Source organism: Rutidosis leptorrhynchoides, chromosome 1, assembly GCF_046630445.1.
Source record: "Rutidosis leptorrhynchoides isolate AG116_Rl617_1_P2 chromosome 1, CSIRO_AGI_Rlap_v1, whole genome shotgun sequence".
Classification (NCBI taxonomy): Eukaryota; Viridiplantae; Streptophyta; class Magnoliopsida; order Asterales; family Asteraceae; genus Rutidosis; species Rutidosis leptorrhynchoides.
In genome coordinates, this window is record NC_092333.1 from 442,192,478 (window position 1) to 442,206,620 (window position 14,143).

The window sequence follows — 14,143 nt, forward strand, 5'->3', positions numbered from 1 at the left end:
ATTACAACAAATTTAGTATGTTTATTATTCTTTTTACAAACAAATCAATCATAACGATAACGAATTCATTAAAAAAACGTACAAAAAATAATCTAAAATGACACTTGAAAAAAGAATAAAGATATTACGTTGAGAAAAAATTACGTCGGTGGTACCTGTGGTTTGTACACTTTTGCACCGATACACCTAAACTTCTATTTTTGCTTGGTTGGTACCTGGGGTTTGATTATGTATCACCACTGGCACCCCATGTTAACGGCTGTTAAGAGTAAAATGTTAACCCCTCACATGTGCAACGCATGTGAGGGTATTTTCGTCCCTTCAACTCATCTTTTTTAGATCCAACTAAAACCAGAACTCTTTTTTGTCTCATTCAACCTTTTCATTCTTCTCATAAACTTCGTTGAGGAGTGAGTTAGAAAAGGTTGAAAAGGTTTATGAGAAGTCTATGAGAAGGATGCCGAAGTTTATGAGAAGGATGAAAAGGTTGAATGGGATAAAAAAGAGTTCTGGTTTTAGTTGGATCTAAAAAAGATGAGTTGAAGGGACGAAAATACCCTCACATGCGTTGCACATGTGAGGGGTTAACAGTTTACTCTTAACAGCCGTTAACATGGGGTGCCAGTGGTGATACATGATCAAACCCCAGGTACCAACCAAGCAAAAATAGAAGTTTAGGTGTATCGGTGCAAAAGTGTACAAATCACATGTACCATCGGCGTAATTTTTTCTTACGTTAATCTTCGTACTCATGGCTGACAAAATACGCAGATCGTTTGTTTTTCAATTTTCTTTCTGCACCTACTGTACACGTACAATACAAATATACACATGTATACGTACAGACACAAAATACACATATACACCCAACACACACAAGATATTACGTTAATCGTCTTTGTTCTTGCAACTGTTACCTTCAATTTCTTGATTTTGCAGCTTCGTTAGTGAAATGCCGTTGTCTTCCCTGATTAATTTCACAATCCCTCTTTGAATCCCTGTTGATTTCCAATTCTATTTTTCCAATATTTTTCTTCATTTTCACTTCAATCCGTCAAATTAGGGTTTCTTCCGTTCTCGATTACAGAAATTATCCTTCCTTCCGTCAGAATCTGCTCAACTTAGTCCACCGGTTCATAGGTGTTGGTGTGAATTTAGGGTTTCGATGAACATCTAAGTATTACGATGATAACACAAACGGTGAGATTCAAAATGCCCAATGTTAAAAGATGTAAATTGGATGTAGTCGATTGCGATGAAACTGAAGACGATTATTATCCTGATACTGAATTTGTTGCAAGTTCTATCAATGATAAGTTTTTAGATTATAATTATAATTGTAATTATAATAATAATAGTAGTAACAATGCTGTTAATTCGTGGTCTACTGGTGAATTGAAGTGTGGGGTAAAAAAGCGTGAAAACCCGTTTTCGGATAGGGAATTGGAATATAAGAAACAGTTTGTGTATCCGAATCCTAATAATAATAATAATAATAATGTGGATAAAATTGGAAATGATTATGAAAGAAAGAAGGGATTTTATGGAGTTCAAGAATTTGTTAAAGGTGATATTGTTTGGGCTAAATGTTCGAATCGGTTTCCTGCTTGGCCTGCAATCGTGATTGACCCGTTAAGCGAAGCTCCGAAAGCGGTATTGAGGGTGTGTGTTCCTGGTACTCTTTGTGTGATGTTTTACGGGTTTTCGAAGAAAGGTCAAAGGGTAGTTTTTCTTTACTATTTTAAATTTAAATGTTAATTTTAATTTAATTATTTATATGTGAAATGGTAAATTTTGTTTATATTTATGGTTTGATTTGGATTGTTTTAATTTTAATTGTAGGATTATGCGTGGGTGAAAGACGGAATGGTGTTTCCGTTTATGGAGTATATGGAAAGGTGCGTGTGTTTAGTATTGTTTATATATATTCGTGTTTATGAGTAATTTTTTTTTATGTGGATTAGATTGAAATTGATATGATTATTTTTGTATAGTTTTCAGGGACAAACTCAATTATATGGCTCGACGCCAGATGATTTCCGTAATGCGATAGAAGAGGCTTTTTTAGTAGAAAATGGTCATTTGGATTCGGAGTATGTGGATATGGATGAATGTTGTACGTCAACCGATCTTTTCGAGGTTTCAGTGACTACTATACCAGATGAGCAGCTTGAGTCGTATTTCCGTAAGCATGTAAGTTACGTAGACTTTTTCTTCTTCAAGAATTAATCATTGTTCATAAACTAATATTAATATGTATATGAATATTAAGGATATTGCAGATGTTATTTTTATGAGGAATCACTTGTAACAGTTGCTAAATTAAGCTAAGTGTAAGTAACAAATTTCCAGAATGTCGCAATTGTTGATGAATAGGGTTTGGTTGCGATTGTTACGTTATTCGATAAAACAAACTTTTTAGTCATAAATGAGCTTAGATAAGCTGAAATGGAGCTAGCTTTGAGCTGCTTGTGTATGTTTTCGTAGTTAAAGTTTAGTTTTTATAGTTTTTTTTTTAATTTTATCCTTTTCATTGACACACCTGATTTTTAGATAGGCTGTTTTATCGAGTTATTTCCCATTGGCAATGTATAAAATTTGTTTTGAAGGATGATGATCAACATATGACTCCATGTAGTAGTATTTTTACATATGGTATTCTAGGTTACTTTATAATTTTTTTTCTTTTTTCCATTAAGATGTTATTTAATGAGATTAATTATCAGTTCTAACAAGACATTTTTTTTCCCTAGAAACAAAGCTTGAATTGATTGATATTATTATTATATGTCCTTCTGCAGAGTTCTTTTTATAAGAAAAATACACAAATGTGTAGCAGTTGTGGCTTGTTCTTTTCGTGTAAAACAACGAAATCCAAAGGGATGGCCTCTCAAGAGAAGGCTTTGTGCGAACATTGTTCGAAGGTTTATATTGTTATATGACAAACTTCGTGATCATTCTTTTTTTTCCTAGCTCTATAATCTTATTTAATCAGTAATGTTCTTACTTCAACAGTTGCGAAAATCAAAACAGTATTGCGGCATTTGCCAGAAGATTTGGCATCATTCTGATGGTGGAGATTGGGTGAGATTACATAACGTGTTTTTAGATTATTTCATTTACTCTTTATCAATGAGTTGCATCTAACTTAATTTTATTTGTAATTAATTATGCCTGGTCTAGATATGCTGTGATGGTTGTAACGTTTGGGTTCATGTAGAATGCGCCGAAGTTTCCGACCAATCCTTCGAGGTTTACGAAATATTATAATGATTTTTTTTTTTTCCCTTTCTAATCTTACATTATTATATCGCTAAAAGGATCTGGAGGAGATCGACTATTACTGCCCAGAATGCAGAGGCGAAGTTATTTACGAGCAACCATTTTTCGATAAATTAGAGCCAAAACCGAGGTATCAGTTTCTTCATAATGGGATATTAATTTTTTTGGTGCTAGTTTTTAAAACGAATTATGATGTTATATATATTCAACAGATCATCAACCGAGAATTGTGGATGGAGTGACTTGCCTGAAAAAGTAGGTGTAATTTGTAATGGCATGGAAGGGATATATTATCCAAAGCTTAATTTGTAAGACCGAACTTGATTAGTTTGTTACTTGTTGGACCTTCTTCTTTTATTACTTTAAATGCTGCTGGTTTTGTAATATGGTACCTATACTTTGAATTAATGTGAAACCATCTATATTTTGTCTTCTTAGAGTCGAGTGTAAGTGTGGTTCATGTGGAACAAGCAAACAAGCCCCTAGTATATGGGAAAAACATACCGGTTCCAGATCAAAAAAGTGGAAATCCAGCATTAAAGTCAAGGGCTCAATGGTAGCGCTAGAGAAAATGGTTTGTACCACTCATTATAATATAAAATGTGTATAAACCATTGTGAAATGGCTCCTCATTGCTGTAAAATCCGGCCGACGCGTCGGTTTGGGGACTAACCCGTTCCTAGTTTCGCCTAAAAGGTTGGCCAATGCTAAAAAGTCTGGTCAAAGTCATGCTGAGTCGGTCAAAGTCAAAGTTGGTCAAAATTTAATATTTTTTAAAAAATTAGATCTTGTGCCCTATATCTATATATGAAATATTAATGCATAATGTATATATGTTTAGTTTATTTATTGCTAAAAGTCAACGTTGGTCAACAACTGACTTGTCCTTGACTCGCGACTTTACAACCTTGTGTTCCTTCGCGACTTTTACTACATCATTGCTGATGTTTCCATTTATATCATTAACTATTAGTATTGCAGCTTTCAGGTCATAATACGGATAGTGATATTGTTGCTTCAGCTATACCTTTAGATTTGAAAGAGTTGTTTTCATTGCTTCAAGGTAAAAATATATATATTTATGTTTAATTATTAGATTTTTTCCCCTATATATATCTAGTTGTTACACTACTGTAGTACTGTTTGTTTGAAAGTAGAATATTGATTACGAAAATTGCAATTAATCTTTCCAAAATTTTAGAGAAGTACGATCCTGTTTACGCCAAGTGGACAACCGAACGATGTGCTATATGTAGATGGGATGAGGATTATGACATCAACACAATAATTATCTGCAACAGGTTTTCTTAATTACGATGAATCTATACCTTATATCGCCCAACATGCCGAAATAAAAGATCAGTTAATTTTTTTTGTTCACTGAATCAGATGTCAAATAGCTGTTCATCAAGAATGTTATGGAGTAAGAGGTATACATGATTTTACGTCTTGGGTTTGTAGAGCATGTGAAACGCCCGAAGTTGAGAGAGATTGTTGCCTTTGCCCAATTAAAGGCATGTCATTTACTTCACATTTATTTACCTTAGAGGTGTCAAATCTGACCCATTTACTTTCAAGTTGGTTGATTTGGGTCAACTACAAGCTAGCTAAAAGGTTAATGGGTCAAACACGTTGTAAGCTGCCCATTGTAAATTTCAATACATAAAACCTCTAAATCGTACGGAGTAGTATTTTCAAAATGTTGGACTGTTGTAATAGTATAATTTAGTTTTCTTAATTTACGAATTGAACAACTTATTCTACCTATCCTGTTTCAACATGGACCCGTTTTGACCCATCACCCAACCCACTTATTCTGTCAATCTTGCCACCTCTACTTTACCTAAACTATGACGATTATCTTTCAATTTTTCTATTATGTTATTATTATAGGTGGTGCTCTAAAGCCAACCGATATCGACACTCTGTGGGTTCATGTCATATGTGCATGGTTCCGGCCTGAAGTTGCCTTCATTAGTGATGAAAAAATGGAGCCTGCAACCGGACTCCTTCGAATTCCATCTGATTCTTTTTCGAAGGTAGCACTATTGTCAGTAAAGATATACGACAATAGACGATTTAAATACAACACATTAACATCTAATTGTCCCCCCGTTTTTTTCGGTATATTGCAGAGATGTGTCATCTGTAAACAGGTTCATGGTTCTTGCATTCAGTGTTGCAAGTGCGATTCTTACTTTCATGCAATGTGCGCTTCAAGGGCAGGGTATTGCGTGGAGGTATGTTTTCACGTTGCTTAAGTATTCAGTGTAGCGATATTAATATTTATATGTACACAATATGAGTTATTATGATATCACCTTAATTTGCAAAACTCAAAAGTTTTTACCTCAATTATCTTTTTTTTTTTTTTACCTTTTACTGAGTTGCAGCTGCATTCATCTGAGAAGGATGGGGTATATAGCACCAAATGGACTCCATACTGTGCTTTCCACAGGTATATATTATCTATTGTATATTGTATTAAAATTTAAAAGCAGTAGCAATAAATTTATAAATAGATGGTTGCATCATTATTGTAAGAATTAGTTATTGACTGTACACTTGTATTGCATATATTGAAATAATATTTCTTACATACTATATCGTATTTAAAAGCAGCAGATATAAAAAGTTATTAAGAATAATAGTTACATGATTATGGCTAAGTTGTTGTATTGGTAAAGTAAATTTAATATTAATGTGTAATAACAAATTAAATGTTACCATTAATTTCACTTGAATGCAGAACCCCGGCGGATACTGGTATAGTTATTAGGACATCTTCCGAGGTCTTCTGTGCAAAACGTTTACTTGAAAATAAGAATCAGAAACAGAGCTTTAGGGCTTCAAGGCTTTTATTGAATAATATCAAAATGGACCCGTCTGATTCATCAATGGCAGAGAACGATGAGCCCAAATCACCCTCTGCTGCCAGATGTCGCGTTTACAGAAGATTGAGCTCCAAGGTTGATCAACTTAAACATATCACCTTTTTTTATTTGTATATACTTATTTGCTATTGTTTCTTTACAGAATGGCATTAAGGAGGGAATATTTCATCGGTTAATGAGGCCATCCCAGCATTCCATAGATGCAATAGATTCCTTAAATTCACACAGTGTAATAACAATACTCAAATATTATTGCATTTAATTAAATGATAGTTTCCGTGTTACTAAATGTTACTACATTAAATTTAGTGATAGTTTACCTTGTTTATTATATGCAGGAAGTTAAAGATAATAGTTTTTCGACATTCAAGGAAAGACTTAACTGTTTGCAGGTATGTTATTCCTTGGTCACTGTATATTGTTGACTTATATGGTGTTCTAAATGACCCGTTTTAATGCAGAGGACAGAAAATCGGCGTGTCTGTTTTGGTAAATCTGCAATACATGGGTGGGGCCTCTTCGCACGGCGGAAGATTCTAGAAGGAGAAATGGTACTTACATTTTTCCTTCATCTCATCCCTTGAAAAGTGCCCTTGGAAAGAGAAATATACTCTTATTTCGTTTTTTGGGTTTTTTTTTTTATTAGGCATTTTATTTTATTGATTATGAAACTAACTTTCAAGTAGTGGTAAGCTTATGTCACTATGATCTATGCATATATTTAGGAACCAATTTTATTTTATCGGAAATGCAATTTCTAGTAGTTGAACTAGTGTTTTGGTGTTCTTGTTGACACAAATATGTTAAGAAGTAACATTTATGGCTATATATAATATACTCCCTTTGAATGTAAAATTGTAATGGTTTCATTTTAGGATGTCCCATAATATTGATAGTTATAGTTATAGTTGTTAACTTTTGTTAGGTTTCTGGTTCTTAATTTACCAATTATTTGAATATCATTGTTGCACAAAATGGATGATATTTTAGGCATTTGACCAACAGCTAACTGTTTCCTGTAAACGTTGGGCCTTTTCATGTTATGTGATAACTTTACATAATATATACTCAAAGTATGAAAACTAAAACATGTCTTATTGTCTCGTAATGTCTTCCAGATGAGCGGTTAAAAATTATAATTTTTTTAATTGGTGTGTTGCCTGCAGGTTGTTGAATATCGTGGTGAGCAGGTGAGGCGTATCGTTGCAGATTTGAGGGAGGTGCGCTATCGGTCTGAAGGGAAAGATTGTTATGTGAGTCAATTATGTCATATCTTTCTTCTAAATGTTATAAGTTACTAGACATTTAACATGAATCGTCACTCACATAGATACATACGTTCAAAATTTTCTATAGGATTTGTTGAGACTGAAGTATGTTTCTATTTGCAGCTTTTTAAGATCAGTGATGACATTGTAATTGATGCCACAAGTAAGGGGAATATAGCGCGTTTGATTAATCATTCGGTATGATTCCCAATCCCGAGTTCTAAACATACATCTAGAATATTTATTCCAACATGAGATACTTATGACATTTGCAATATTCAAAACTTAACTGAAAATATACGTTTCTTTGCAGTGCATGCCGAACTGCTATGCTAGGATTTTGAGTATGGGTGCGGATGAAAGTCGAATAGTTCTAATAGCCAAAACCAATGTGCCAGCTGGCGACGAGTTAACGTACGTCTCTATCAATCTCACCACAATTCACATTACATAAGTTTTTATAGGCTTAGGCGTTTCATATACATTCATTCATAATCTGTTTCTGGGTCCCATTTCTAGATATCCGAGAAAAAAAATCAAAACTTTGACATGGGCACGTAAAATCGAGTTTCTATTTATTAGTTTTGTATTTTTTTTATATTTATGACAGGTATGACTACAAGTTTGATCAAGATGAGCAGGATGAACTTAAAGTCCCATGTTTATGTAGAGCTCCGAGTTGTCGAAATTTCATGAATTAGTTATATACACACAGGCAACAACATAAGCTAACACGTTACCATTTTATACAAAAGAGTGCCCACCCTGGAATTAAGGCATTCAAACACAAATTTACACTGCGTAAACTGTCCTCTATAGGCATTAGAAGAATATCAAGTGTTGTTGCATGTAGATTTACTAGCTTATTTTGTTTCTTGTTTAGGTAAATGACCATTTAATTTCAAATATATTTCTATTTTGTAAACATTGTTTTGATCCTGGTTCTTGAGCTTATCTCTAAGTTGAATTATCTTAATGAAAGCATTTTACTAGATATGTTTTTTTTACTTGATCAACTGTAAAGATTTCAGTTTGAGATGTACCGTTTTTTGGTTTGGGTCGAACAATGAATCATATACATGTACTTTCTTATTCCAAACTTACAAAATTTCAAGTGTTATTTTGTAGTTTGTAGTTTCAAATTAGAACTTTGGAAATGTAGTCTGGTTAGGTATCAAATTACTTTTAAACTGTTATTAGGATGGTTCGGTTTCAAGCCAACTGAATTGCTATTCTCCAGTATTGTTTCAGTTTATGGTTATGTGTCAGTTTAGTTCTGTCTAATGCACATTGTATTTATGTTTTACATGCGTCACGAATTAGCAGAGGAAATTCATAATGAATAGTAATAGTAATAATCCTATTTGGTTGATTCAGAAATCAACTTAACTAAATCTTTGTTGAGAAGTTGTGGTAAATGTATCCGAGCAAACCTAAGATTTACACTTGTCAAATGGTGTTTTTTTCTCTCTTGTGCCATGATCAAATTATTCAAGGAGGGAGGGGATTTTTTTTTAATAGCAGTATGGGATCACCCTGAGAATTTAATCACTCACGCGTTTATTTCTCACAGTTGCATAGCCCCCTCCCAACTGCTGTACAGGAGAATATCCAGTCCAATTTGAGGCATGGGCATTAAAACCCCACTCCCCACTGCCTCCGCAACACGATGCGCGGAAGGCACCCTTGAGTGTAATTCAAGGGTAAAGGGGTGCAATGTTGCACCCCACGGGAGTCAAACTTCTGACCTCTCGCTAAGAGAGACACGTCACTACCACATGAGCTACAACACAAGGTGATGGAGGGTTTTAATGGAGATGATGTTGAAGGAATCATGATTTTTAAGAGAAGCGGAATTTTATTATTGGAGTGAATGTTTATCTAAGAGAGTTTTTCGAAAAAAAAAAAAAAAGATTTTTTAAGAGAAGGGGAAATATTGGAGTGAATGCTTATTTTATAAATACAAATGTTGAAAAGAAAAAGAAAAATGTGAAAATCAAAATATGTTGACCAAAATTGATATTTTAAATGTTAACCTTTCAAGATAAATCTTTTGAATGGAACTTTTTTTAAGATCGGCGAATCAAATGATATTTTTCTTCAAAGAGGCAATCTCACTTTCTTTCATTTCATTATGGTTCTACTACTAGATATTCAATGCTTATTCTTGATTCTTGAATAATCTAATTTCCAATTATTTCAATGTAATATTATATAATATATAATATAATATTAATATATAATATAATATATACAATATAAATGGAAGATTTGAATCTTATAAGACACGATGAGTGTATTTAATAAAAGAAATAAAAATGCTGCATGGTTTAAAATATGATTTAAAATTCTGATTGAACTTGATTTTGAATGATAATAACATGTTTTATAATTATTTTGAATAAACATTCTAAATGATGTAAGTTACCGTATTAACATTAAATGAAAGAATATAATACTTTGATAAATGTTGTTGATATGATTAGAAGAGTATTAAAAGAACATGAAGCTTAATGGTTGAGAGATAATTTTAATTCCGAATAGTTCTAACACTAATTTTTATTTCATTCAACATTATTTGTCATTTAGATGTTACAAACAAATGCATTGAATGATGACAATTCAACAATCAACGCCGCAACATTCCATTAAACCTAGAATTGAATATATGAACCTTTCAGTATTGATTAACCTGCATATAAAAAATGAAATTAATTTACAAAAACCCCTAAAATCACTTAAAATTGTGGTGTTCTCCCGCATTTTTAAAAGGAAATGTGAATATATTTTTTTGGAACGGAGATACAATTATCAATTATCAATTACATAAAAGGTAGACAAAGTGTGGTAACACTATTGTAGCTCAAGTGCTAGTGGTCGGAAACTCTTTGTTAGAGGTCAGAATTTCGACTTCCGGAGACTACAATATTGCACACGATGTTATCCCTTGACTTTGAAATCCATCCAAGCTCGTTTTTCACACACTGCGTTACGAGGGCAGCGGAAGGAGGTTTTTCACGGCCACGCCCTCAGATTAGTCTGAATTTCCTTCAGAAAGCAGTTTGTAGCGAATTATGCAATTAAGAGTGCGTTCACTTATCTTGATGACTCTTGACCCGTCATCCGGATTATTTGGATCCGGATTTTGGTCATAACCCGAAAATTTAGCTTTGTAAAATAACGGAATTGTAATTATGTGGATGCATACAGTAGTAGTGTACATTTCAGGTCATGTTTAATCTCCCGCGTTAGTATATATACTAGTATTATTATATTCTATTTCAACATTTTCAATTCAAAAACCTCATTTCAGCATTTCGAATTTGAAATTATTCAACAGAATGGGGAAACGATTGCGTGTAGCTAAATCAATTTGCAGCTGTGCGTCTCCTCGTTACACTTCTGCATCTCTCTCCTCATTCGCATGGTATGATTTCATCGCTTCGTATCTATTTATTTGTTCTTCAGCTTAAATCACGTGCGCATAATTTTCGTCAATCAGATGTTTGATCTGTATCGAGCTAGTATAATTGATTATAATCGAAGTTTAGGTGTTCGATTGCTGATTCATAGTGAATCTGAATGCTTAATTTCAGCTCGTTTCATGATTGACGCTTGATTGGTAGTGAATTAGTATCTGTGATTCAATTCAATGTCTGTGAGTTCGTAGATATTGAAGATTGATTCAGTTGAGTGACATTTGAATCCCTAATCTGTGTTTGCGTTGTACATGCTCTATATATATGAGTTTTGTTTTGAACTGTTATTGAGTTTGTATATGTAGTTTTACAGATTTGAAAATTAAAAATATTAGTAGCGTATGATGTTTATCTGTGTGTGTTCAAGTTATTAGTTATAGGAACTTCATGATTTTGAATGAGTTTCATGTGAGTTCAAGTTGAAGCTATCGCTTCGGTATATGTTGACGTAAGTATGCGACCGTATATATCACTTATAATTATGAATTAGCTTGTATAACTATTGCTTGTGTATTGTCGATTTGGAAATTTCGATGTGAGTATGTTACTCGGTGTATCAGTGTTTTGAATGTGCATTAATTATGAGTTGATATAATTTCATAAGTTTGAGTTAGCTTCATGTATGTAATGTTGATTTTCGTTTTAATGGAAGTAGGCATGACGATGACATATGGACGGAAATTGCGAAGTATTTGGATGGGAAGTCATTGGTGATGCTGGCAGCAACCTGCAAATGGTTTCTTAGTGTTATAATGCATGATAGTGTTTGGAAGTATGCTTGTTTGCGTGATCTTCAGGTCCCTGATTGCTGTCAGACAACATTCAAATGGATCAATCTCTATGCTTCAGCTTTCGGTAAACATATAACCTCTTACCATATGCTTTACATCAACTGTTTTGTAGTTTCTTAGTGAATTTGTAAACAGAGTTTATGTGATACCATCCATGATTCATACTTGCAGGTGGAAGCCATTCTTATGCCTTTCGCCAGAAGGAGAAACACATTGGTAACCTTCAATTTGCTTTAAAATAAGCCTACTGTATAAACTTTGCTAGTATTATAATATGAAATACTAAGACCGTGCTCCTTATCACACTTCTTCATTGGCAAACACCATGTGGCTACAGATTTATGTTAAACTGAATCATAAATAACTGTAATCTTTCCTATATAGAATTGGTTGATCATAGTATATGTGATAATAAGACTATTTCATGTCACTCATTTTGACGTCAACTTCGGTTGTCCAAATTTGTAATCTGATGCTACTTTGCCAGAGGCAGATGCATTAAGCATTTTTAACAATACCATGTACCCATCCATATGGTTTCTGAATATACATGATGTCTAACTGTAATGGGGTATCCATTATTAGATCAAACTCAGTTACTAATCAGTTCTTACGTGTTGCTACATTGTATTGAATTGTGATATTAGACCAGGCAAAAATGTCGTTCTGACGATATGAACTAACCATTGTCACATTAGAATACTATATATGGTTTCTGTGCATACAGTTACCACCTAAAATATGTAAAGATTATTACAATATAAGATGATGGAATAACTAAAGAACTTTAATCAGTTCCCCAATTAGCATTGTGATTTTTTTTATGTTGAATACATCAGATTGGATGAGAATTGGCGCATTTTGCTTCAATTCGTCAGATGCGTTCCTTACAGAGAAACTTATATGCCCTTCTAAGCTTCCAAAGGAGGATACCATACAAAATATGTTGAACACTTATGGGTCTTGCTTATTGCACAACATCAAAACTGGAATATGGATAGCAGGTAACTTAATATCTCGCTTATTATCCAACATTTCTTCAAATCCCGATCATTAATCACAGTTACTCAAATTAACCCATATGTTGTACTCAGATTTACAGCTCATTCGTTGCCCTGTTTGTGACCTGAATACATGTGATGGTGAGAACGTACTTACAACAATAATCAATTAAAAATTCATTGTTGACATTCTCAATTACGAGCTCTAATTTTTTTTTTTTTTTTTTTTTTTTCAGGAACAATGCAAGTACTGGATGCTAGACACATGGAACTGTTCCTAACTGAAGAGTACCAGAAGGGAAACTGGGAATACAAACTTGTAGGATCTCATGATGTCAGAAAACTTGTAGATTGTGCTGCTGGGGGCATTTTTGACATTAAGCATCTCAAGAGCTCAACGACAGCTGGTAAACATCGTTCCTTATCTACTAATTCAATTCAGTAAAATTTGGCACAAATTTGTAAGAGCTATATCCATTGTTGTAAAACTCGGCCGACGCGTCGGTTAGAGGACTAGCCCGTCCTGACTCACCCAAAAACGCCTTAAAAGTCGGTCAAAGCTAAAAAGTTGGGTCAAAGTCGGTCAAAGTTAGGTCAAAAAGTTTATATTTTTTAGAGTAACATTTTCTGTCATATATCTATGTATGAAATATTTATGTTTTATATATTTATGTGTAATATATATGTTTTTATTTATTTATTACTAATAGTCAACGTTGGTCAACGCCTGTTATCATTTATCAAGTAATTCGATACAACTAAGATTGGATTTTGCACAGATCTATTCAATCTTAAGTCATGGGTAGGGAGTCACGGTGACTGGCAGCCAAAAGCTATGGTGACTTGTCATGCAGTTGCTATCAACACCAATTTGCAAGCAAATGAAGGTATGATACGTCTTCAATTCCTCTTATCGCATTGCACAGTTTTATTGTTAATTTCTATGATAATTTTGAATTTTGCGTTTATTAATCCTGTAAAGGTACATTCATCAACATAAATTCTCTATTTTGTATTCAAAAGCAGGACTTCATATAAAATACCATGTGATGACATCTGGAGAGACTGGTGATGTCGTGTCGATCCGTATCTCTCAGCAACTGCTCTAAACTTCACCATCAGATATATCGTTTCGTTATCACTCTTATGTAATTACAGGGTCAACTTCTTGAACCTTAATAGTCAACACCATAACTAATAAACAAGCATCGCCATAGATACACGAACACACAATCCTTCAGATAAATAGTGAAAAAGAAAAAGGGTATTTTGCAGGGACGGTAGGCTACTACGTAAAAGAAAACCAATTAGTTTCTGTTTTGAAAATTAGGATTTTAGGAAAGTGGTTTATACATTCTTTTTCAGTCAGGCTCTGTATATTGTTATGCAACTGTTCACATGAACTTGCAGGTGCATGAGTAAAGCATA

General features: G+C 33.6%; 2 protein-coding genes across 2 annotated transcripts; both read left to right on the forward strand.

The window, feature by feature from the left end:
* Window positions 1–913: 913 nt before the first annotated feature.
* Window positions 914–8,420, forward strand: LOC139872881 (histone-lysine N-methyltransferase ATX3-like). Its single transcript, XM_071860815.1, has 23 exons — window positions 914–1,722; window positions 1,843–1,898; window positions 1,995–2,193; window positions 2,802–2,924; window positions 3,016–3,084; window positions 3,184–3,252; window positions 3,321–3,412; window positions 3,495–3,590; window positions 3,721–3,856; window positions 4,264–4,345; window positions 4,484–4,583; window positions 4,672–4,796; window positions 5,176–5,321; window positions 5,418–5,522; window positions 5,676–5,740; window positions 6,032–6,251; window positions 6,319–6,405; window positions 6,515–6,568; window positions 6,638–6,727; window positions 7,343–7,429; window positions 7,568–7,642; window positions 7,758–7,858; window positions 8,055–8,420. Exons 1-23 carry the CDS (start codon window positions 1,186–1,188, stop codon window positions 8,143–8,145), a joined length of 2,805 nt encoding a protein of 934 aa, XP_071716916.1. The 5' UTR covers window positions 914–1,185; the 3' UTR covers window positions 8,146–8,420.
* A 2,365-nt stretch (window positions 8,421–10,785) lies between these two features.
* Window positions 10,786–13,824, forward strand: LOC139872889 (probable F-box protein At3g61730). The gene is made up of 8 exons (XM_071860826.1): window positions 10,786–10,871; window positions 11,576–11,778; window positions 11,886–11,930; window positions 12,554–12,718; window positions 12,809–12,856; window positions 12,952–13,122; window positions 13,495–13,602; window positions 13,742–13,824. The coding sequence occupies exons 1-8, from the start codon at window positions 10,786–10,788 to the stop codon at window positions 13,822–13,824; spliced, it is 909 nt and encodes a 302-aa protein (XP_071716927.1).
* Window positions 13,825–14,143: the final 319 nt, after the last annotated feature.

Coding starts and splice junctions, on each gene's coding strand:
- LOC139872881 (XM_071860815.1), top strand. CDS start 1,186: ATGATAACACAAACGGTGAGATTCAAAATGCCCAATGTTAAAAGATGT. Junction 1,723..1,842: donor TTTCGAAGAAAGGTCAAAGG/GTAGTTTTTCTT, acceptor TTTTAATTGTAG/GATTATGCGTGGGTGAAAGA. Junction 6,252..6,318: donor ACAGAAGATTGAGCTCCAAG/GTTGATCAACTT, acceptor GTTTCTTTACAG/AATGGCATTAAGGAGGGAAT.
- LOC139872889 (XM_071860826.1), top strand. CDS start 10,786: ATGGGGAAACGATTGCGTGTAGCTAAATCAATTTGCAGCTGTGCGTCT. Junction 11,779..11,885: donor TCTCTATGCTTCAGCTTTCG/GTAAACATATAA, acceptor TCATACTTGCAG/GTGGAAGCCATTCTTATGCC. Junction 12,719..12,808: donor AACTGGAATATGGATAGCAG/GTAACTTAATAT, acceptor TGTTGTACTCAG/ATTTACAGCTCATTCGTTGC.